The sequence below is a fragment of the Plodia interpunctella genome, chromosome 14 (genome assembly GCF_027563975.2).
Source record: "Plodia interpunctella isolate USDA-ARS_2022_Savannah chromosome 14, ilPloInte3.2, whole genome shotgun sequence".
Classification (NCBI taxonomy): domain Eukaryota; kingdom Metazoa; phylum Arthropoda; class Insecta; order Lepidoptera; family Pyralidae; genus Plodia; species Plodia interpunctella.
The window spans coordinates 8,384,973-8,411,370 of record NC_071307.1 but is presented as its reverse complement, the minus strand read 5'-3'; the positions used below and the strand labels follow the sequence as shown (position 1 = coordinate 8,411,370).

Here is a 26,398-nt window from a genome sequence, read left to right as displayed (position 1 = left end):
ATACCTTTACACGTTCTTGAGAAAAATGGTCTTGACAGACAAACAACCCTGTGGTCCTATAAGGGTTCCATTTTTACTTTTTTAATGAACCGTACCCTAATTACAGATAAATAAGGCTATGATAACACTAAATCACAATAAAACCCACAAGAAACTGAATCACTTAAGGCGACCGTCCACTACACTGCGCGTCGATGCGCGCGCGCACATCTCGAACGACCTGGTGCAATATTATGACTGAATAGCATACGCAGCTCTACTTCTCAACCGGCTGAGGCTGGGTGACGAGCGGAGCGGGCCCGGTAGCGGTTTTAGAAAATATTATCAACATAATATAGCGTGTCATTGAATATTAGTTAATAAATGCTTTATAATTTACTATGTAAAGTTCTGACCTATACATGTGATAGATTTTTTTAAAATCAACTAGTATGACCAAAAATGTCAAAATTTGTTTAAACTTAGTTTTTAAAGGAAAAAATTAAAATCAAAGTCAAAATTAAGAAAAAAAAATCTATGTCAAAATTAGTTTTTAACGAAGTGTCAAAATTAGTCACAAATCACACGCATGATATTTAGACATTAGCGTTCATGACACATTTAAATAACACATCATTTATTTCAATTAATCCAATCTTATGCCTACATTATGCCATTCGAGCCGAGATGTTAAAAGTAAAATCTAGGTTTAGCCGAAAATACCCACGACGATAATTAGGTGTAATTGTCATTAAAATTTAAAAAATTTAACAAAGAATTAGTTTTACTATCCGACTTTAAAGTAATTAATCTGTACCTGTGGTAATATTAATTTTACTATGAATATATAATTTTTTCTAATGATCTAATGAATTTCTAATGAGGAAGGACCTCAACTAAATTGACGGATCGTTATGACAGCGCGGCCTCAACAGTCGAAACGCTCTGAGAGACACCCTTTAGATGTACGTTACGGATAAACTCCGAAGTGCGGCTACAATTAGCTTTAGCCGGCTAGACCTAACAATACAATCGCACTTTTTTCAAAATTAACTCGTTACTTTTTAACGATAAATCTAAAGCAAAGTATCTGTGCATTTTTCTTATTCAACACGCACTTGAAAATGTTTTTTTTTACTAAACGAATGCTTTTACGCCGTCTATCATCTTGACACTCATTAATTAGAGACTCCGCTATATATCGGCAATCGACATGCAATTTGGATTTGTTTATTAACACTTCTTTGATTGTATATTCGAGTGATCCATACTAATATTATTATTGCGAAAGTCTGTCTGTCTATCTTTTCCGCTTTCATGCCTAAAACCCAGAGGTTTATCGGTAAATCCAGATATTTATGTAATTTGATATGCGTGTACCAAAAGACACCCTTTGAAATATAGGCAACTTTTTTTCAACCCTCAAATGACCATAATGCAGGTCAAGCATGGCCAGGCTTTGCCTTGGACAGAGATAGATGGGAGACCTTTGCCCAGCAGTGGGACATACGTCATCAAAAAGTTAAAATGAAAACATGAAATCTGATAACTCTTAGATATTGTGGGCCAAATGGTCTTGGCAACACTACATGATTTTGGTGTTCGTTTATTTGGTTAAATATAAAATTACTTATGTATAAAAGCCTAGTACTAAAGCTTAGGTACAAAACACTATGTTTGCAGCCATATATAAAGTAATAGGTGCAGCCTTACAATACATAGTAACCGCAACAGTCCAGATATACACTTTCTGTCATATATTATTTTCAGTTTTACCGTGAAATTAATTAAAACGTCACTTAAAGTAATTCCCAATGAAATATTCGTTTGGAAATCTAGTTTTTACCCGGAACTTCGTACACTGTCTAATCAAATGCTTATAATTTACTTTACATCGTACTAATATAATAAATGCGAAAGTTTGTGAAGATGTGTGCATGTGTGTATGTTCTCTCTTTCACACAAAACCTACTGATTGTTATGAAACTTGTACTAAATTTCATAGGGTATTTTTCATTCGAAACTCCCACGGGAGCGAAGTCCCGGGGCGCAGGTAGTCTTTCATATACCGATATTTATCTTGAGGATAATGGATGTTGAGTTGTTATCCTTGTTTACACCAAATCAATGACGTAATTAATAATCAAGTAAAATGTATTACATTTTTATCAAAATTCCGCACAAAACTGCGTATTTCCTGTAACCTTCCATATCCTCAACTTCAGTTACCGCAAGGCAAACTGTCCAGTCAATGGCGAAACTAGCATTACGCTCCGTTTGTTTTGGAGAATTCGTTACACAACCACACATACACCTGTTAATGTCTTAATTGTACGACGGGTGGTGTGATTTGGATCAACACAACTGTCAGGTTGTATATATTTTTACTAGATGTTACCCGCAGTTTATCATTCGTTGAAATTATTTAAAAAATACTTATATTTTATGCCCCATCTATTTTACAAAGCGCCATTGATTATCAGAACTTTCAGATTAAATACTCCGTGAATCGTGTACTTTCAGGATAAAAGTATCATATGTTAATTCAAGGTATAGGTAGGTAACTCAATACCAAATTCCACAAAACTTTGCCCAGCCGTTTGAGCGTGTAGAAGTAACAAACATACTAACAAACTTTCGCCTTTATAATATTAGTGGGATAGCGTTGTGGGCAAGTGAGCGGGTTGCCTGATGGTAAGCAAACACTGCGGCTTATGGACATCAGCAAACCAATACGGGTCATCGATGCGATACCGATTTTTTGAGAAAGCGATAGACTCTTTACATGAAGAATATGAAACATCTGCGCAAGTTTGTGCTTCTACAGGTTATAACTGAGTGCCAAATTTCATTTAAATCCACTTTTAGTAGATTTCGGGAGATTGAATATCAATATCATTGTAATACTTATGTTGTTAACATAACGTGTACTCGTATTTTTGCCAAATAATATTTTTTTCTTAATTTCTTCCTCATAATTCCACCGTTCTTCAAAATAAAGAACCTGAATCATAAAAAAAAACAAATATTGATAAAATTTCACACTATCCCCAACACTAACCTAACGATTTAAAAATTTTCACCCCTCCATTGTCATATATCTCTCTCAACTTACGTTTATTCACATAGAATTCTAAGTATTTATCTTATGAATGGAAAACAATCTCAGATCACTATCACATTCGCCACGGTCTCCTTCGAATTAAACTTCCAATCCTTTATTCTACTAACCAAGTTGTGAAGTGAGTACAGTCGATAACAAATTTCTATATTAAAAAATAAACATACAATGCAACAAGTTTATCTGTTAGACAAATTAAAAAAAAAACCCCGACTTTCAATATTCATTTCGCTACAATTTGGAACGGCTGAACGGATTTTGATCAAACACATCTACGAACCACCGAATAAAAATTATTATAAAAAAAAACGCATCCAAATCTGATCACCCGTTGATGAACTACGGTGCCACGCACACAGACAGACACAATAAGCGGTCGAACTTATAACACCACTCTTTTTGCATAGTAGCCTATGAAAAATTTCAAGGAAATTGGTTGAGCATAAAAATCGGGAACCGGTAACAAACAAACAAATAATTTCGCATTTATAACTTAGGATTCAATTGTCCCAGAATCGCTACTATACATTTCGGGATAAAAATTAAGATAAATTAGAAGACATACCTAGTATAAACTATATTCAACTTAGTTACCGTCTGTCCATTCTCGAACATCTGCACTTGATTCTTGGACTGTGAAGATGTGCGATGCGCGCGCGCACCCGATAAGAACAATTAATTCAGCAACGCTTTCTCCAGCGAAATCCCATTAAATTTTTATTTACAACACTAAAAACACATGATTATACAGTGTGTGTGTGTGCAATTACAGTGATTGATATGGGCAATGGTATGTTAAAATCTTTACGATTGTCCATTATACATGTCTATTATTGGCATTTGTGTGTCTACGCGTGTTTTTATACTATTTTTGTTGTCGTCGCATGTCATACATGACACATTTGTTGTTTCTGCGTTCATTAGAGTCATTTCGATTATTCCATTTCGTAATGAAATGTAGTTGACGTGAAAAATGTCATGTAAAGATTGTTTTAAATTTATGGCAATTTATTAGAGTGTATTCAATTAGTTTTATTACTTTGTGGCTTTAAAATAGAACCATTTATTCCCTACCATGGTGTTGATATGAGATGACTAAGAAAAATAATGCCTTGACAGCAATAAGGAGAAAAAATACAGCAGCATTCCCATAGAGGGATGACATTAGCCAGGTGACTAGTCGAATTTATGCAGTAGAATCTAAAAGATTCAAAAATCTATTTTCATGCGTACCCTAGACTTCGGGGTGTCATAGTTACAAAAGTGGATGACACTAAAATATTAATTGCAATAGTATCTCAAAGTAGGCAATGAAAAACTATGTCCAGGTAGTGACATTGTCATCAACAATGATTTCGTATCGAATGATTTCGTATCGATTACTCTACTTTCAATCGATACAAGAATGCGCTTTGTGTGCTAAATCAAATCGATTGATCGTACAAACACAATCATCCTCAAACCTTACCTTAAGTTAACTTGTCATCTTTCTGAGATTACGGCCATCATTTGTAAATAAATAGAAATATCTAGATAATATAATGACTCAGTATAATATGGATACAATATGTATACCTCAGTAAATATTTTAGATATATAGTTTCATGTTATCATTATCAACTAACAGTCCGGGTTACCGAACTAGTTTTTCGCCACGAGCTTAGATCTCGCCAACACAATAATTTTTTACAAAATTTTGAATATTTCAAAAACGACATAACCAATTTTGTTGCCCCTTAATAATTCTATAAAAATCTAAAAATTCTATTGACAGATCCTACATACCTTTTAAATTTCATCAAAATCAGACTAACGGTTCGAGAGTTATCGCAACACAAACATACATACATCCAAATAATTATTTTTGCCCCAAGTTGGATTTGTAGATTTATGCATATGCATCAATCGCGCTACTTGCAGCCTGCAGCAAAGTGACCACATACAGTTACCCGTTAGCTCCCGTGATCGCACAGTTATCGTCCAGGTTAAGCAAAAACCTCTTCCGTGATCGATCGCAGACATACCTTGTAAATATTGATGTTACAGAAAAGTATACCCGAAAAAATGCTTATTATAATGCTTGTTATCACTGCACAAATACAGCAAACGAGCATCGCATCACATAATAGTAAGTGGTCACCGCTGCCCAAGAACTGCAATACCATGGGCATCATAGCATCATTGTCGACCTTTCAAGAAATCGCTTGGTTCCTGAGTTTTGTTTAACGGCAGTTTATTTATTCGATAGCGCTAATCTAAACAATGACGTGATTCGAATTGAATAGATAAATTGCCGTTAAAAACTCAGAAATCGGCTTTGTCGGCCTTTCAAGAAGTCTTAGACTTATTTCTTGAAGGTTCTAATGTGGTATCGGATCGGGAGAACCGCTTTAAGTAATTGATTTCGTAGTATGGATGTACGAGGCAGGAAGTTTCTTTTAATGCCTTTATTTGGTGCTTTACTGCCGGTCATCTAGGTGGAAGTAATTAAATTTACACACATTAGAAGCATACTTAGTTATAAAAAATAAATTTTCGAAATGACAATTAAATTTCTCCGTAAATTTCAGAGTATTTTTGAAGTCAAAACTTCTTTAGCGGCGTTGTGCACTTCTTGTGATGGGTAAAATATGAAACTCACATCAGGGGGCTTACCATCATCTCTTAACACGCTCCACTTTACGACCTAAACTGAACTGCATCGCAAATTCGTACCATCGACTTTGACGACCTTCGGTGGCGCAGTGGCAGAGTCCTTGCCACTTAACCGAGGTCCCGGGTTCGATCTCCGGTCGGATCATGATGGAAAATGATCTTTTTCTGATTGACCCGGGTCTTGGATGTTTATCTATATATGTATTTGTTATAAAATATAGTATCGGTGAGTTAGTATCCCATAACACAAGTCTCGAACTTACTTTGTGGCTAACTCAATCTATGTGATTCGTCCTAACATATTCGTCCTAACATACTTAATTTTATGTATGAATGCGATTCATTTTAGGTTCCTAAATTGAACTGAGTTGCACTGGAATCGTTCTGTAAAACGTTGATGGTAGGCCTGCAGGACACGTGACATTGAAAATTCGCAAAAATGCACAACGCTAATATTCAAGTTTTCACTACTGCCGGCACTTGTTATTTGTTTTTTAGTTCACCTCTTTTTGGAATCATTAGATCACTTTTATACGTGAGTAGACTACATTACATAACACTAAAAGGGAAGCTCTCCAATAATGGAGAGGCACTACAAGAAAAAGAAACGGGGAAGCGAATTTAGACACCATATAAATTACTCTAGTAAATGAAATTATATTTTTATCATATAATCTATATATTAATTTATTAATGTTATATAATAGAACTAAACAAACTTGTGTGTTGTGCCACATCTGGCAGTCTTTAGTTTATCCCACCCCGGCACGCGCCCGTGTGAGACGGCAATGCTGTAATTACAACTTTTTTTTAGAACATAAACTCGTAACTAGGCAGAGAAACTCGATAACTGAATGGGTCTAATAATAAATCGTAATTATTAACAGTTCCTTCCAGGCCGACTTTGAAGAAAAACCATTAATGCTTTTAACTCTCTAAGATTGTAAAGTGAAATAGATTCTTCTTAATCTAATCTATCAAATTATAATTTATTTAGGCTTAGTTTCCACGAAAAATATTATGTAATATACCCCCATGGCCAAAAAGTAAACAAGACCACGCGCTCGCGATATCCTCTCTCCTATTGGGCGATAACCATTAGGCTACACCGGCTGTCTAACTTGATAACCATTAGGCTACACCGGCTGTCTAACTGGATAACCATTAGGCTACACCGGCTATCTAACTTGATAACCATTAGGCTACACCGGCTATCTAACTTGATAACCATTAGGCTACACCGGCTATCTAACTTGATAACCATTAGGCTACACCGGCTATCTAACTTGATAACCATTAGGCTACACCGGCTATCTAACTTGATAACCATTAGGCTACACCGGCTATCAAACTTGATAACCATTAGGCTACACCGGCTGTCTAACTTGATAACCATTAGGCTACACCGGCTATCTAACTTGATAACCATTAGGCTACACCGGCTATCTAACTTGATAACCATTAGGCTACACCGGCTGTCTAACTTGATACACTAATCTATTAGAGCCAAGCCCCATTGCTCAGTCGCGCTCCGTCGTTTTCACGTCTATCGACAGACAACGTAGAAATTACGTTCAAAAAAAAATACATTCATACAAAAAATGTATTTTTACCCCAAGTCGATTTATAGATCACGCTCGCTGGCTTCTCTCGCTCGGTTAAATATCAGCCATACAAAGCCAATAAATTCTTGACAGATTTTCCAAGATTTAACAAATATCAATTCACATTTTTCGGGTGATGTTTGGACATATACTAATGACGAAATCAGTAGTAAATACTTTCCCATATAAATCGAAGTGGTGTGAACCTATGAACCGAAAGGTTGGACCCAGGTTTGAATCTTACTCGTGCCGCATGAGTTTGTATGTCAATCTGACTCATGTGTAGAAGTTTTCTGTACGACCGGGGCGCGGGGCCCTTCTGATCGGGGTCTATTCGGGGTCAAACGTATTTCCAAACCTAAAGAAAACAAAGTATTCCATCGTGGCCACAGATATAGCAACATTACATTGTTTTTATATCTGTGATTGTAGCATGATAGCCGCAAACGACCAGACCTCTGTCGTCTTAATTATCATTAGGCGACACAGGTCGTCTACCACGACCTGTGTCGACAGTGCAACAGCACTACATATTAGTTGCCATGCTACTAACGCTGCACTATGCTGTAATAACATAGTATTAATTCTAAAAATAAAGCAGCCACTCACGAGACATCAGGCGTGGTGTTGGTGAGCAGCCGCACGCAGTCCAGACAGCCCCTGGCGGCTGCGTAGTGCAGGGCTAGGGCGCCGTTGTTGGCGCGCCCGGCCGCCGGCATGGCTCTCCCGCACCACCAACCCTCGACAGCTAACCGACCGCTCCTGGAAAAACATTATATCATTACAAAAGTTAACTAAGTTATAAACACTAATTGTAATTACTTTAAGATCATTGTAACACTTGGTTGGCTAATAATATGAATAAATCATACCTACTAATGTTATAAAAGCGAAAGTTTGTGAGTATTTTTGTTACTTTTTCACGCTCAAACGGCTGTGTCAATTTTTATGAAATTTTCTATTGAGATATTTCAATGGACTCTCCAATCAACTATCGGTTCGTATAATGATCCAAGTGCATTATTACAGTCTATGAACAATCACAGTGGTTTTAAATATATAGATTTTGTTTAGAGCATAATATTTTTTATGCCAGCTCCACGCTGTCACCGAACTTAAACACATACCGAAGCGATTCGCGGACATTGCGCAGTTAATGTGAATGCTTTTGACGACCTCGGTGGCGCAGTGGTAAAGTGCTTGCCTCTGAACCGGGTTCGATCCCCGGTCGGGTCATGATGGAAAATGATCTTTTTCTGATTGACCCGGGTCTTGGATGTTTATCTATATATGTATTTTAGTTATAAAATATAGTATCGTTGAGTTAGTATCCCATAACACAAGTCTCGAACTTACTTTGGGGCTAGCTCAATCTGTGTGATTTGTCCTAATATATTTATTTATTTACTTTTATTTACCACAATGAAAAACCAGCGATGTATACCGAATACGCCAATGTTTGGCGAACTATTTGACGACAGTGTGGAGCTGGCATTAAAATTTTCTGACTTTGTCAATCACACTATTATTTGGAAACCTAGAAAATATAAGACATAGTAATATCTACAAATATGTTTTACATTACCATAATTACTGTCAGTTTCAATCGTTTGATTCTAGGTATTCTATAAACAGTCGATTGGGCTCAAGGCAAGTAAGAATATATTAAGCTCCGTTTCCATTTTTTGTTTAAGAGATGCATTGAGCTAAATCATTACTTACATTGTAAACTAATTGATAAATCTTTAATCTCCTCTGTCATCGCCTTATTTATTATAGATAAATAAATTATGCAAATAAAATTAAATCCACACTCACACTTTCTGTCCGTTCCACCTTCACGGCTAAACCACTCTACCAATATGGATGAATTTTAGTATGCATGCAGTTAAAGAGCCCATTATAAAATATAGGCTACGTTTTTTTTTTCAAAAATCAACCCCTAAATGACAACTGTTGTGGGTAATTGTTAACTGTGGTGATAATTTGTTTGGAAACACGTAATGTTCCGAATAAATTCACACGGGCAAAGGCTTATAAATCTGCCTTTTTGTCGCTTTTCCATTTTATTAATTGTTAATATGATTTACCTATTTAAATACAGTTTGGAGTTTTTTTTTTAATTTAATACTGCAATTTCGTTTATAATAATCTGTGGTTCAAGTTGGGTTTGTGTATTTTGTTGAAATTAAAGGATATATACATACAAACTCTGTTTAGAGAGCTAATTTACATCTTGAATTACAATAAACTTTTTGAATTCAATTGAAATATGCTTCCAAATCAAAAATAACTAATAAATTCAAACATTAAAATTACTTTTAATTTTTTCTCATTGAAAAGACATCAACGCGCACGAATGAGTATTTAAAGCGCCATCTATCAGCGATTAGATGCAACAACATTAAAAGTGCACGCACGTCCGCGCAGCATGGCTAAATGGACGTTGAACGCCTTTGTAGTACGTCTACTCACCGAGAGATGGCGCTAAACACAAAAATGTACCTCTGCTGGCAGTAGTAGTTTCTATGACTGTTTTTATTTACCGCAATGACAAACCAGCAATGTATGCCGAACCATCAAAGATCGACATACTTATAATGACTACTTATAGTAAAATATGAAGGGACGCACGAAATAAATGCGTCCGAATCCACACAAAGCTAGAATATAATAAATACTTGACGCTCCACCATAAACATTGAAGCCTGAAATACTACTATCTTATAGATCGTCATTAGCCGACTCACCTATATTTACACCGAACCGGTCCAAAATACGGGACCATATACTAAACCTCCATACTTCTATCAATCTAAATTAAACCATATATCTATAACCATAACGACCACAATAGCTTCTATGTCTCTGTCTCATTAGCATGTTGGCCACTTTATGCTGTCAACTGTAGTTTACGGCGTGATTAAGGATAATTCCGTCATTTATTGTACAGTCGATTTCAAGTCCTACTTTTCATTTTCATTTATCTCTATGTAGTTGCAACATAAGCGATTTTTCAATAAATTTTGAAGGTTGATTTGCTATTTATTGTACTTACATATATTTATTATCTACATTTTATTATAATTCGTGTATCTATTTGTCTGTTCAACGACAAAACAGAGCAGATAAGTTAGACAGAGGTGATTTTCTGGTGTCAAAATCAAGATCAAATCATTTGTTCAGAAATTAGGCCTTCACAGGCACTTTTTCAAACAGTGTTGCTCCCTATCATGCCAGAAGGGCTTACCATTTTTTTAATATATATACGTATCATTTGTTCTTCGGTGTGTAGATAAATCGCTATATACCTAGCAGTTTTAGTTGTAGACAATGCCGCGTGCAACTGCTAGTAATAAATTTACAAGCAAGGTCCACAATATTATTACTCTAATAAGTTTTAGAATGTAAAGACTATCTGCTCATTGCACAAGTTATATTAAATACTAATTTTCATTTTAAAAGAACTAAAATATTCTCAAAAATCTCTTTCGCAATAACCTTGATGTATTCTTAATTTAGTATTTGTGTTAGTGCCAGCCTTCGGACAGTTCTAAATGGTAATGTTTTATTTATGCCAAAACGCTGTTCTTAAGATTCATGTGTGCTAATGGTGAATCTAAGTTCGTTCGACATTGTAGGTGTCATTACGCTCCGTCAATTTTCTTGATCAAGAAATCGTTCTCAAAATCAATCATTCATAAAATTGACATTACTACCAGTACAGATTAATTATTTTAAAGTCAGATAGTGAAACTGATTTTTGTCTTTGTTAAAATTTGAAAAATCGTAATGACAGCCCGACCGCAGCTTTTGAAACATCATGTGGCGGCTACACCAAAATGTATTCCCACATAGATTTACAGTCTCTCAAGAAAGTGAAGTAAACGAACTAAATTAACGAACTAATTTTTTAGCCATTGCAATCCCAAATAGAATGGTCAAAATTGGTTGATAAACACCCAGTGTGGCCGGCCGACAGGAGGCAGCGCATTCCTTTACGTTCTTAACTTTCTTGATACTTTAGCTCGGGAGAGTCATAACAATTTTGTAATTGAAGCTCTCGCCGACTTTCAAAAGCAAATTCACACCCGTTGTTGCATAATGTTTTAAGCTGTAATGCGGACAACATAATAGATCGTTTACATTACAAATTTCCCATGGATTTGTTATTTAAGTCTATTCTAAAAATATTCGTACAGTCACATCAATCAACCCAAGGTTTTACCGCACCATCGACATATAGGTTCGAGTCAACTTGACAAGTGGTTGCCTGTATGTAGGTATGTGCATAACGTAACATCGATTTTTACATTTTTTAAATGTTTTATGAAGTTGCTTCTACTTTCGCGCAAATAATAATAATAAATGTTAATAAGGGGAGAAACTTCTCTACGCTAAACGTGGCTTTCGTGGCTCTTGGCTCTGTTTACTCCACTAAGGATAAAGACGTTCAACCTGCGTGCGTACCAGTAACTTAACAAATAAGGATGGCAAAGACCGTGCGAAAAAGTAGTAAAGCGCATCTTGAACTCCGACACTTAACAGCTGAGGAAACAATCGAAAAAATGCGAACGAGGTTCACGGCTGGCAGTTATCGCAATGCTTTTTACAATACACGAGCACAATTTCATAGCACGGACAGACAGACAAACATTAATATGTAGGGAGTAGGACAATACCGATGCGGTACAGTGAGCACGCGTCCGGAGTCTGCGTCAACTTCGTAATTGGTGGGCCGTCGACCACATGTGGACTGTATCATATTTTGCCACCAATTTGGCATAAAAGTGCATTTCAACCGACATCTAAAAAAGGTGTAGGCATGCGTTGTTCTCAGTGTCTTATTTTTTGTATGTTCACTGATTTATCTGTCAATTTGTGGGACAAAGGTTTAAGTAAGTACATGAACCTCTATGGCGCGGTGATAGTGGCGTATTTGCAATCAATTTGGGTAGGTTGATGTGCTGTTGACTGTACATTAAGTTCTAACCAACAGCTCTTCCTTGTGTTTAAATGTAGTTTAATTTAAAAAGTGAGTAAGTACTTACACACTTTTTAATCGGTCTGCAAGCTAATGGATTATAGTTTTTTATTCGGAATGCGAATATTTCACAATCTGATCCGATTTCTTGCCTATCACTTTGGTAATTTTCATTAAGAAAATCCGAAATTCGGAATTCAGTTGAATTTCGCTTACGGTTGGGCAAAGATCAATGGAAAAAATTATGTATATACATATAGGTACAATAATTATATAGCATATAATTTTTAACATTTTAATAACTCCAAATCCAAGTCATTAAAACAACATTTCTTTTATCTATGGTGTTACTGAATGGTGATTTTTTCTGTCAAAAATTTTAAATATTAGGTTAAAAGAGAACTGTAATCATACGGCTATACAGTATCATCAATATTAATAACAAAAACATAGATTGCCACCCGAATTAATTGATTAATTAATTACTCAGTTAGCAATTTATTTTTGTTATAATGTTGACAGTAAAACATGCAATGACAAATGCAGTTTAATGTAAAAAACGTCACGAATTACCAAATAAATAATTTCATTTCAACTAATTATCACGAGATAAAAACAAAATTGAAACTCTAGAATTATTATATTTATTGTAGACTTGAACATGAACATGAACATGAACATATGCACCACACCCAGCCAGCTCGAAGCTGAAACGGACGAACCGAATACAGGCCGTTGGCCGTACCTATGCGACGCTGCTTCCATCCATCAAAGTCACGTTCGCTGGAATATACGTCCTTCGTCTACTTGCTTCACCTTGCCAACAAAACAGCGTCGAGCTCGCTTATTTTTGCTGTCAATACGAGGTATCAGAGGACGTTCCCTAGCTGGCCTCCCAGCGACCGCTACCTTGCTGGGTGGAAGCGGTGGCGTCGCACAAGCCCAGACCCACGACCCCACACCAGGGGGCACGGTTTTATAAGGAGTGACACGCTCTGGGATGGGAGAGGACGGTCGACTAGCCGCAACCGGTCGACCACAATCAACCGACTATGCAGCCTGTAGCCAATATTGGAATTTAGGAGGACGGGTTATTCGATGGAGGAGAGCGTTGGTGTGTTTCGTTTTCCTCACTGACTTCGTTGTGTGTGTTGGTGATGGTTTCGTCGTTTTCTATTTCGCTGTCCGTTTCGTCCATTTTGTATATTTCTCTAGCCCCTGAAATGAGTTCTTTCTTGTCTGTTGCGAGCTCTATCCACTCTGAAGGGCTTTTCTTATAGTATTCCATGTCCTGTTGTAGGGAATTTTTCCAGGTATAAATAGGTCGACCTATTTTACGATTTTTTGCTTCATGTTTGTATGCAGCGTGTAGTAGATGTGGGTCTCTGCGTCGTAGTATGTGTCCATAGTAACACATTCGAAGGCATTTGATTCTTTTTGTAATAGTTTTTCCATCCAGAATGTCGTGTATCTTGCTGTACATGTGTGCGGGGCCTGCATTGTCTAGCATGTCGCGTAAAATCATTCTTTCGTATCTTCTAAGTTTTGAGCGATTCGCTTTTGTTAGTGCTGCGCATTTGAGGCCGTAGGTCATAGTTGGTTCTATCACCATTTTGTAAAGAAGTTTTATTGTTTTCCCTTGCATGCGGGAACTCTTAATAAATTTTTGTAGAGTCTTCGAATTTTTGATCGCTTGTTTGCAGCGGGCATTTACTGTACCATTCCTGTTCAGTACAGATGAGATGTAGGTCCCTAGATACCTAATTTCTTTAACGGGAGATAAAGTAGTTTCTCCCAGTACAAAAAAGTTCCTGTTATTTATGTTTAGTGGGTCGCGAACTAGTAATTTCGTTTTTGTATCGTTTACTGTAAGACCTACTGACTTTAATAGACTTGTGGCCTTTACGAAAATTTCGTTTAATTGTTGAATATCGTTTGATATTATGATTACGTCGTCCGCGAAGGCTAGAATAATTGGGAGTTGAATTTTGTCATCTTGATTTAGTTTTATATAAGGTAGTTCTTCCGCTAGTGTTTTGAAGACGTCGTCCATAACTATTGTGAAGAGTCTGGGTGATATGGGACAGCCTTGTTTGACACCCTTACCTTTTTTTATCCATTTTGTTTGTTGTCCGAACCATTTAATGCATGTAGATTCATTCAAAGTGGCTTTTATGATTCGATTTGTCATGGATTTATTTGTTCTAGATGCGATTATATCTCTGAGGGCTGAGTGATCCACGGTGTCAAATGCTGCTTCTATGTCGATCGAAAGAACAAAAGATTTTTCACCCGCTTTCCATTCTTCATCCAATATTCGACGTAAGGTGAACATGTGGTCATCCGTGGAGCGATTACTTAGAAAGGCGGCTTGGTAATTGCCTAGTGTTTCAATTGTTTCGTCCAGTCGTTTTAGTAAAAAGTTTGCATAAATTCTGTATCCCGTACTACATATTGATATACGTCTGTAGTCATTTACCTGTTTCGGGTTAGTTTTTTTAGGGAGTGGCACTTGAAACGACTGAGTCCATGAGGATGGCAGTATGTTTTTATTCCATGCAGTTCGAATGTGGTTTAAAATTTCTAAATTTAGCTCTTCTGGGTTGGCTTTGTATAATTCTGTTACAACTTGGTCTATTCCCGGGGCTGTTTTATTGCGCATTTTTTTTATTATTTCTTCGATTTCTTCTAGTGTAGGTTCCGCGCCTAGTTCTTCTTTTGCGTTTTCGCCTGTCAATTCTTCTATGATTTGTCCTTCTGTTTTTGCCAGTTCTTGTTCCCATTTAGACATAGGAATAAAAGTCTGCTTTAGTCGGCGTCTTTCTGTTTGCTTATGATTTCTATAGAATTCGTATGTGAATTTCATTCTTACTGAGGGGTGTCTAGTTGATAGATCACTGAAAAATGCACGATATTTTTCTTGCTCCTCGGCGACCTCTATTGCTTGTAGGTGATATCTACACTCTTTCAGGATTTTTTGGTGGATTGGGTCAGAGGGCCGTTGGTTTTTCAACCATTTTGCTTTTTGTAGTTTTGCTAGAGCTATCCTGTACTCTCTGGAATGTTTCCGATAAAATTTCAGGATTTTCGTGGCTGAAGTTTTCATAGTTCCTGTTATTTCTTCCCAGGAAAGATTGGCTTTGTTTTTGTTCTGGTGTCTTTTATTTAAAAGTTTAATTACTTCCGTTTGGTATTTTTCTTTTGTGCCTTTACTTTGGAGTAGTTCATAGTCTAGCGATTTATATTTAAATGTGTTTAGCTCCTTGTTTTTGGGTGTTGTTGTTTGAGTATTAAATTGGTGGGTCTTGTTGGTATTTCTATTTAAGGGTCTTAGATTGCCCCAGATGATTTTATGGTCCGAAAGTGGCGTGTATTCGCCTTTTATATAGTTAAATGATGGTGGAGTTTTAGCTTGGGTCATAATGTGGTCGATTTGTGAAATATTGCGGCCGGATCTGTATGTCGTTTTACAACTATTGCGGCCAAAGGATGTGTCTAGTCGGAGGTTGCCCATTCTAATTAGATCTGTCATGATTTCACCGTTGTTGTTTGTAGTTTTGTGATGCAGGTTTCTACCTATTTGTTTTGGATTATGCCGTGTCTTTGGGTTCTGGTAGCCGACGTGTGCATTGAAGTCGCCCACTATTATAATGTATGAATTTATTGGTTTCCCGATTATTAGTTGCCGGAGGCGGGCTAAATCATTTGTTGCCGCTGACGTTGAGTTTGAGAAATGTGTATTAACTATAAATAGTGTAGTTTGGTTATCTAGGTAGATTAGCGCTGCCATGTTGTTTGTGTTTGATTTTGTCCATTTTATTGTGAGACCGCAATTTTTTCTGATTAGGATGGCTAATCCCCTTTTTCGGTTTTCACATAGAGACCAGAGGTAGTGTTTAGATTTGTAAGAACCTGTTTTTAAGTGGGTTTCCTGTAGGCATGCAATGTGAATCAATTTATCTTCTAGTATCGAGTCAATGTCTGCTTTTTTGTTTAAGGTCGCTGCGCCTCTTACGTTCCATGTAGCGATATTGATGTTGTCTATTTGTTTTATAGTTGTGTAATGAGGCTTCGGTCTTATTAGTCTGTAGCCGGTTTCGTCAGTTATTTCTTCCGGGGTGCATTCGCCTGAGCTTTCTGTCTTTTGTGTGGGGTTTAGTGAAGAAGCGCCCAAATGGTTCTTGAAGCAGTCGTAATGATTTCCATTAAATATTAGGCCTATGCAACCTGCTGCGTCATTATTTTTCGGGCTGATTTGTATTGTTTCTTTTAGCGGATAGCCTTGGAAGATCTTGACGTTGATGCTGTAGTATTCAGCTGCTGCTATCAATATATCAGTCCCACCCCAGGTACCTTCTTTATATTGAGCTTGTAGGTATTTGTTGATTTGAGTCTGTAGATCTGTTAGTGTGTCATTTAGGTTACTCCTAATAGCTTGGTGTATGTTATCGTTGTGTTGATTATCCTCAACGTACTTAGCTAAGTCGCGTCGGATTGCTAGATGGTCGAATGTAATGCCAAACAGATCGTTGATTTGGTATGCGATTGCTCTATATAGACAATTACCATCACCTGGGATTTTTGTTATGGTGTCTGCGTATATCTCCATATTTCTATGCTGTAAAAAGAGCTTAATTTCTAAAGCAGCTGTGGAGAAAAATGTATTAGTTTTAGTTGAATATGTTATGAAGTTTGGTTTGTGGTACCTAATGCCAATATTAAATTATAACGTCGAATGTAAATCTCTGGGTTGTGCCAACTTGGTGAGTTTGTTAGGTAGGTAATAAAGGTTTATAATGCTCGGGGTTTCTTTGTCTATAGAGTCGTTTGCGTAATAGGGTATATTTTTTGCTAGCTTTCTATTTTGTAATAAATTGTAACCTTCATGCCTTTTTTTTGTTGCAGGGATCAATTGCTTTGTTTTATGGTTTGCGTCGAGTCAGACGATGTTATTCATTTATGGCTTGCAGCTGTGGATTTGTTTTTGTTCTACGTGTTAGCTATTGTGTTTGTTGTGTTTCCTGGTTTCAATGGCGTCTTTCTAATTTCTTATCTTTTATTTTTATATTGGGCCTTTTTTTTTGTTGTTGCAGGAATGTTGTTTGGAATTATCAGTATGTTCTAATGTTGGGTTATAGAATAAGTATGTAATATTAGGTTATTTAAGACAAATGTTGGCGGAATATCTGAGGTGCCATATGAGTTATAAGCGTGACGAGACTCTTTTATCTTGTTTTATATTCGTTATCGAAGTATATTATGTGTTGTGATTTAAATATTTTTAATTGTCTTAAATTTTATCTGGGATGCCTTTATTTGCTACCGGAATTCTTTCATTTTGTTTATCTTATAGCTTTGAGGTTTTCTTTGGAAAAACAGGTTATATTTTATTTTACTTAGTCTAGGAAACAAATAAAACAGTACAATACATAATATATATATATATATATATATATATATATATATATATATATATATATATATATATATATATATATATATATACATAAATAAAGACTAATGTGTATTTTGGATTTGACTTTGGCACTGCCTTGTAGTATTCAAGCAGTGGGACAAGATTATTTCTTTGAAATATAGTTGCTTTTTGTTGGCTTGTTGGTATTACATGTAACTCTAAAACTCAGACAAATTCACCACGCTCTAAATACGGCAATAGCACTTTTTTGTATTAAATATTTATGTATTTAAGTGAACCCGAACGCGCGTTGTCTATTTATTTCTTTTATATAATATTTGAACTATTAAATTACAACACTAGAACAGGTTCATGTTTTATTTTACTTAATCTGGCAAACAAATAAAGCAGTACATCTATACATAAGTAAAGACGAATGTGTATTTTGGATTTGATTTTGGCACTGCCTTGCAGGATTCAAGCGGTGGGACCAGATTATTTCTTTGAAGTATAGTTGCTTTTTTGTTGGCTACTTGGAGAACTTGTTACGCTAAGGGTTTGTTTACGTTATGGGTTAAGTATATAGCTCTAGGTAAAGATATATTTATGAAGGGGGATATTTTATAACATGGAACGCTCTCACCCGTGTTTTTCAGCTTGTGTAGTGTTGGCAGGCTGCAGGTTCACTTACGAAGTCTTCAGCATTGGAGCTGTTTTGTTTAGATACTTATAAATTATATGTTTAGGTAACACTAAAATCTCAAACTAATTCACTACGCTCTAAAATCGCCAATAGCACTTTTGTGTTAAATATTTATTAATTTAAGTGAACCCGAACACGCTTGGACTAATAATAGATTTGTTAAATATTTGGTTAAATTGGAAGTGAGTATAGGTACGGTCACAAACACTTTCAACATCTGCAAACACTTTCAACATCTGGTTGCGCGGTCTATTGTTTGCGTTCGGAGCTAAATGGACGTCCTTTCGCGACGGCTACTCGGTCGACTATTATATTTATTGTAGACTTTCAATAAAAATATGCTTATAATACATTTCATAAAACAATTTGTTTTTAGTACGACTCAATATAAAAATGCCATCAAATTATAACTGAACGAAGATAAAATATACCTTTTCAACTAAGAATTTACCCATCGAAATAAAAAAACATATAAATTTACCTAAAGTTACCGGCGCGTAAGGCAATGTCCAACGTGTCGAGGTCTTCTCCGTAATCATGACAGAGTTCCATCGTGGAGTTCCTTGCTTCATGGATATCAAACAACACTGCACCTTCCCCCAGCTTATCAGTCATCACACTCCTATACGACCGCGTCCCGAAACTAGAGTTTATTGAACTGCCTCTAGGAAACCTCCTCGGAGGGACACTCACATTCTGCGGCTGAGGTTTCCTTAATCTCCTCTTCATATACCTCCTCATCCTTAAAGATAACATCACCCTTATTCTTATATGACGTTTTATGTTCCTGTCGTATCGTAACTGTTCCTTAATTTTCTTCTCCCGTTTCTTCCGACGCGGCACCTCATCTATCCGCTCCAAGTTATTGCAATTTCTATCGACTAATCGCCGAGAATCGAGAGCCGGCGAGCGATGGAAGAAATCGCCTTTATTGTTCTTCCAAGCTTTACTCAACGACCAGTTCTCACCGCACGACGAGTTTTTGATTGTACATATTGGCTTTTCGTAAATATCTTCCTCTAAAGCAAACATTCGTCTCGATTGGAGGAAATTGTCTATGTTTCTGCGTATAGTGCTGTCTTGAGAGCTGATTGTTGCATTGATCAGATTCGAAGTGAGCGTTTCGGATTTTTTGTCAAGATCGAAGTGAAGTTTAGGCGGTTCGGGAGTGACGTCCCGGTTTTTCCTTTTGGCTATAGTCATTATCCTCCTGCGCATTGCTGACATGTTCGTCAGTTCGCTTTTGAGAAACGGATCTCGTCCCTTATCTGTGGTCATCTCAGGTGACCATGTGGCGTTTTCGGAGCAACTGCAGAAGTCTTTGATAATCCTGGCTATAGCGTTGCAGTTGTCATTTTTAGATCGTGCCTTAGGCATTGTTGCCTACGCGCATCTTCGCACAACTGGATTCGTTACTTAACTGTCACTACTAAGAAAGAGCACAGAAAATCACAAGCATCTAGAGAATTTACAAGTTGATGGGTTAACGTAATTAGACGGAATTACTGTAATACTTCCGTGTTACTTTGTTGTTGCGTAAGTAAAATGAGTCAAATATTGTTGAGCGTGTGTTACGCTGGTTATGACCGATTCTGTCCCAATTTAAGAATGATTTACGTGTAATTTTATTGAAGTTTAAGGTTAATGTTGCAATATGTTTAAGCATATACATATCTACAAAACCCTAACACAGGCATGCAGCAGTACTTAATGATTTTAAAACTTTTAAACCTCAGATAAAGAGACATTTAACACGTATTCCAAAGATAACAAAAAAGCTATATATTTGACTAAATAAGAACATTGGCAAATTCAATTTACATGTACAATATTTTATGACCTACAATCTAGTAAGATTTCTAATCGTATTGTAAAAATAATTTGAATTTTATTACAAGATAACATTTTTTACCATAACTGAGAGTTTTTATAAATTAGAGATTATTGTTAGTTTTTATAGATTTGAAGCTATAGTTCTGATGGTTCTGATATACATCAACAACAAAAAAAAAATTGCCTGTCACCATACAATAATCGTTTAGTCGCATGTGTATAGTTATCGACAAAAACGCGCGCTTCCTCGAATACGTCGTGTGGAATACTTAATTAAAATTATTGGGAAATTCAGTAATTGCCTCAGTATGCGATAATTTACCAATCATTATTTTTAGGTTCACTATTTTATCAGTTAATCAGCTAGTTATTTATAAACTTCCGAGACGCTCACATCGAAAGTTACATGAAGAAAAATGTTAGTTCATAGAAAACTATTTACTATTTAAGAAAAAATAAATAAATCTATTACCGGCAATTTATATATTTCTATTATATTATCTATATTCATTAAAGAGATTAAAGAGATCTTTCTCTCTTTTATAAGAGCGTTATGTTTCCGTTAAATTCTAAGCTGTGGCGCCATGAACCCCGTGGTTCACTCAAAAATAAACCATATAATTCAAATCATATTTATTTCAGATAGAAAAGTAAAAAACGAAATTGTGATTTTGCGACCGGCCACATGCCTGTCGTTATCCTTCTTTGGGAATGCTGTTATTATATAAACCCACAATAGGAATCCCTCATTAATTAGTATTAATGTAGACGTTAAAACAATGTTTTTGTAATCTACTTGCAATCAAGGCGTATGTTGTATGCACACAGCGTTAAATTGCATATCATCGACACATGCACTTTCTTTACACGTTGCATGCAAATTGTGAATACATTGAGTGTTCTATGGACTCTATGGTAGTGGAAGTCCATATATCATATGTAGGTACATCCAATGAAGATATACCACTGTAAATTTTTTTTTATTGTCTCATACAATTTGGCTGATCAGCTGATCGGAATTAGTAAAGAAAGTCGAAATTTCATATTAATATGGTAATAACTCCAAAAAGTGACTCTGGTCCTGAGATTCGTTTTCCATTTTCCGTAACATTTTATTATTTACTTATTAGTATGCATTTTCTTGCTCAAACATCACCGTGAATGTCTTTAGAAGAGCTCTTTGCTATGTTAATTTAGTAAAAATAGCGATTAAGATATATCTTTATCGTGCAGTAAAAGTCAACAAACTAAACGTAATTGTGGCTCGAAACGAAAGGTAATCATTATGTACGTATGTGCGTTTTGATGCGCGCATAGATAAGGTTCCCAACTTTTTCTGGACATTTTCTAGTCTATTACTGCGAATACATATCATTTTCCCGAGAACGATTTGCTATTGTCGTGAATCATTCGATTTCCTACAAAGGAATACAATGATACAAATTGTGCTATAAAAAGTTTGAGAAACAGGTCATAACTCAGAGACACAACTCACTCAAAACACGATAAATCATATATAATCTGTGAGACTAATTTAAAAAAAAATTATAAAACACGTGGTATGCAATGATTATCCTTAATCTCATCAAAGATGACAAGAATCCAGCAAAATCACCGAAGTATTTACGCTTACGCAACAACAGTTTCACATTCACTCTCGCACGACACATTACAAAAATGTTAATTCACTTTCTTACACGAAACTTGTTCCGATAATTTCGAATCAATTCGTATTCCATAGTCCATCGGGAAAATAGAGCTGTCACAGCGCGCGCCAAGAGTTTGACGTTTATTTTTTTCACGCGCCGTTTCTGGAAAGGCGCGGTCACAATGCGCGATACGTAATTATGTACAGTTGACCATATCGAATTGCGCGTGTGGAGCGACTGCCGTGCGGGCACCGGCCCGGCTCTTTCTCCCACATAAGTGATGTGATGATACACTTTGTTGATGGAAATTAAGCATTTACAATCACACCGGCATGCATTGTTGTTTGACAGCTGTTCATTGCACCATAGGCTTTATACTCGAGCGCGAACAGGTTTCCTGTTTTATTCAAATCAAAACATTGAATTAGAAATAAATATGCGAACGAAATTTGATAGAAACTTGTTAGAAATGTGTTGCGTAATTATGTTAATTTGTAATTTGGTTATCTTAGAAAACTTGTTAGGTGTAGGTGCGAACAATGCTAAGTACTACACATGCGGATGTATGGTACTTTGTTACCAGATAACTTTTTGAGAGTAGTTCAGCTACTTTTGTTATATTATCCTAACTAATATTATAAATGTGAAGTGTGTTTACCCTTCACAATTAATTTTCTAAGTGAATCTTTTTGAAATTTTGTACATGTAGTTTGAAGTACGTAAAATGACATAGGGTAGGATCCCGTGGGAAATTTACGCGGGCGAAGCCGCAGGAAACACCTAATCACCTATAATTGTACCAATCAGTACCTAAGTAATATAAGAAATATGTATAATATCCAAAACGCTTACATATGTATATAAATGTATGATCATTTAATACTATTTTGAACAAGAAATAGGCACTAACTTGAAATTCCGTTTTTGTGATGTGGGTCATACAACTAATAAATATTTTAAACACTAATCTCTGAAACTATATAAACTGAAATATGTTTAAATACCAGTTAGTGACAAATTTGACTGATTTGAATTGATCTTATTATGTGTTTCAAAGTGTTGTAAAAGTATTGTAAAAGTAGTTTTAACTGCCTAGAGCTTCCGCTATTACACAGATTAATACCGAAGCAAAACATACTTATGCAAAAATATGCGATAAATTGAAAGAAAAAGTGTACATTGTAATCTTTCCATTAACATCTTTGTAGATAACTCAACATGTTATTAGCGATCACTACCACTACATTAGTTGATAACAGAAATAAAATAGTTGTTTTCTTTCTATTTTTACGCTGATAATATCAAAATTTCATACCTTCGAAACAGTCCATTTTGTAATTACAATATTTCACAATATTTATCTCTATACGAGAATTACGGAACCCAAAAATAATTGAAAGTTAACCACGTAACAAGTTCGTAATTATGCCGTAATAACTTGCGATCTTACATCTAATTGTTACTTTATGCAAAATAGTAAATGAACGTTTTAGAGCAGAAATATAAGAAACATATATAGAAGGGATGTTGTAAATCACATATATATGCTTCATATCATATGTTGTATAACAACAATATTTATGATTACAACTAACCTGAGAAATAGACTTTATTATGAAAAATATGTGTCATTTCGTGTGATGATAATCAACGGGAAAGTCGACTGTGGTATCGTGTTGCTGGCAACATAAGTTTTTGTATTTTTTTTATAAGGTTGTTGTTCTAAAACTTTCGACCTCGGACTTTTCTTTGACGACCTCGGTAGCGCAATGGTAAAGTGCTTGCCTCTGAACCGAGAGGTCCCGGGTTCGATCCCCGGTCGAGTCATGATGGAAAATGATATTTTTCTGATTGGCCCGGGTCTTGGATGTTTATCTATATATGTATTTGTTATAAAATATAGTATCGTTGAGTTAGTATCCCATAACACAAGTCTCGAACTTACTTTGGGGCTAGCTCAATCTGTGTGGTTTGTCCTAATATATATTTCTGTGGAAGGTTTAATATAATTTAATATATATATTCTAAAAAAAGAAGAAAATCTTCGGCTACGAACTCTGTCATGTGTCCCAATTAATATAAAAATAAAATACAATTTCAACAGCAGTTTTTTTGGAATTTGACAAGATCCTAACAGTATCGCATTCGTCTTAATTCTATACTGAAACTACAGTCGAATTTTACGACGATAATCACACGTGGGTGACCCGTTTTTCATGAATAATATTTAAGAGCGCTGAACGTGTACAGTATATTCCCAAATAATATAACAAATGAAAAAATAATTTTTAAGATATATAAAGAAAAGTTATTTTTAAGATAGTCTAAGTCTACCGTCAACTTGCCAAAGCGCAGATGAAGAAGAAGCGAAGAAACAAACTTCACCGTAGTCTTTTCTTCAAAGACAATTCATACAATAAGTATAATTTAGTAAACTTAATATGACATGAAAAAAAATTATCTAATTGGTCAAGGTTAAATTCGATTTCTTTTGAAATACCGTTAAAATTACGTGCAAATAGGCAGGTATTGTGTGTAGGAAGCCCACAGATAAAAACCCATATTTAATTTATTTTTCTCCGTCGATAGTCTAAATCAACTAGTCATTTAAATAATTGGTTTCACGACCTATTTACCATGTATACTAGATTTTCACCGGATAACTAAATTTTCCACCGGTCATTGTCAGCATGACCATACTATTTTGTACACAGAGTAAATTCATGCAATAGTTAGATGAATGACTATAGTTTTAAGCTTTTAAGTGCCTACTCGAGATTGGAAATTGTTTTAAGAAGTAACTTTTAACATTTTAAAACAATAAAATATCAAGTACTTATTGAAATGAGGTTTTTACCATCTCGATTTTTTCCTGTCCCTCCGATCGACGTAGTCATTTCGTGAAATGGCACGGAAGTGTGCAAGCTAAGGAAGCACTATTTAAAAGAATGACGACTCTCGAATACAGACGACCATTCGAGACGCGGAGACATTTTTCTCATCGCCATTTTTACCATAGGCCATTTTTTTTAATTTTGAAGACGATGCTAACCAGCCAGTTTCCTGTGAATTATCAAATCAGTTCCTGAACTGATCGCGATCTGCTAGCAACCATGAACGCATACCAGAAAAATAATAATCACTCGCGTTCATCAAATGTACGTTTCCGTGAATATTTTATTATGTAGTCCTGGCTATACATTGCCTTCGTGGTCTAGTGATTACATGTCTCACTTGTGATTATGGACACAATCTGTAGCTGTTATGCCAGCTCCACATCCACAATGACGTCGAACAGTTTGCCAAAGTTAAGCGGCTCGGTATACATTGCTGGTGTTTCTTTGCGGTAAATAAAAGCACTCATACGAGCTACGTAATATTCACGCATTTATTTGGCGACAGTGTGGAGCTGGCATTAAAATCCACCAACGCGCACACACAAACAAGTCGAAAACGTATGATAAGTGGACATTCTTTTTATATCATATAATAAATCTGTATAATTAAGAAATTATGCATAAATTTTGGATGCTAGTGTTAAAAACTTGTGCACTATAATTGATCTATCGTCGTAGTACCTACTTACCCAACATATTTTAACTATACCGAGACAAAACACTAAACTAAATGCTAATAAATCCTAAATGCGCTGCAAATCTCACGACGACCTCGGCGGCGCAGTGGTAAAGTTCTTGCCACTGAACCGAGAGGTCCCGGGTTCGATCCCCGGTCGGGTCATGATGGAAAATTATCCTTTTCTGATTGGCCCGGGTCTTGGATGTTTATCTATATATGTATTTGTTAAAAAATATAGTATCGTTGAGTTAGTATCCCGTAACACAAGTGTCGAACTTACTTTGGGGCTAGCTCAATCTGTGTGATTTGGTTTGTTGTCCTAATATATTTATAATTATTTATTATTTATTATTTATAATATTTGAGAACACCTGATTTAAAAAAATAAATAAATTGAATGTTTAATTGGACTATCCATATCATGTATTAGCTTACTAGCGTCCGTCCCGGCTTCGTTCGTGTAAAACTATAATCAAAAATATAGCGTATGTTACTTCTGAAGGTTTCGTCTATCTCTATATCAAACTTCATCAAAATCGATCCGGTTTTTGAGTTTATTAATAACAAACAAAAATACAAATATTTTATCTATAATATTAGTATGGACAGTTTGGCTTTTGAAACGCTGTGAATTCTCAATCATACGATACAGCGAACAACACAAGTAACTGAAAATCATGTCTACTTTCAATATTAACCGCAATAACTCCTAACAAAGTAAATATCAATCAGAATAAGTTATGATAATACTGCGTCTCCACTCGCCCAGACCGCGGTAAGTCACGCTTTACTTATTTTCTAAGAACACGACAAGGGCATAAAACATTGTAACTACAGAAGCACAGTTTTGTGTTTTTTTTTTTCTAAAAAAATTTGTC

The 26,398-nt window shown here is 35.8% G+C and overlaps 1 protein-coding gene across 10 annotated transcripts in view; it reads right to left on the bottom strand.

Annotated features, from left to right (window-relative positions):
• The window catches only part of f (forked), a 108,633-nt gene that overhangs the window by 51,897 nt on the left and 30,338 nt on the right, over positions 1 to 26,398 (bottom strand). For 4 of the 10 annotated variants that reach the window (XM_053755203.1, XM_053755209.2, XM_053755207.2 and 1 more), the window contains exon 2: positions 7,969 to 8,121. In XM_053755203.1, coding sequence (XP_053611178.1) covers positions 7,969 to 8,121 — 153 coding nt within the window. Of the gene's footprint in view, positions 1 to 148; positions 240 to 7,968; positions 8,122 to 18,943; positions 19,871 to 26,398 lie in introns of those variants that run through there. The other 6 variants (XM_053755198.1, XM_053755199.2, XM_053755200.1 and 3 more) reach the window with 4 other exon arrangements.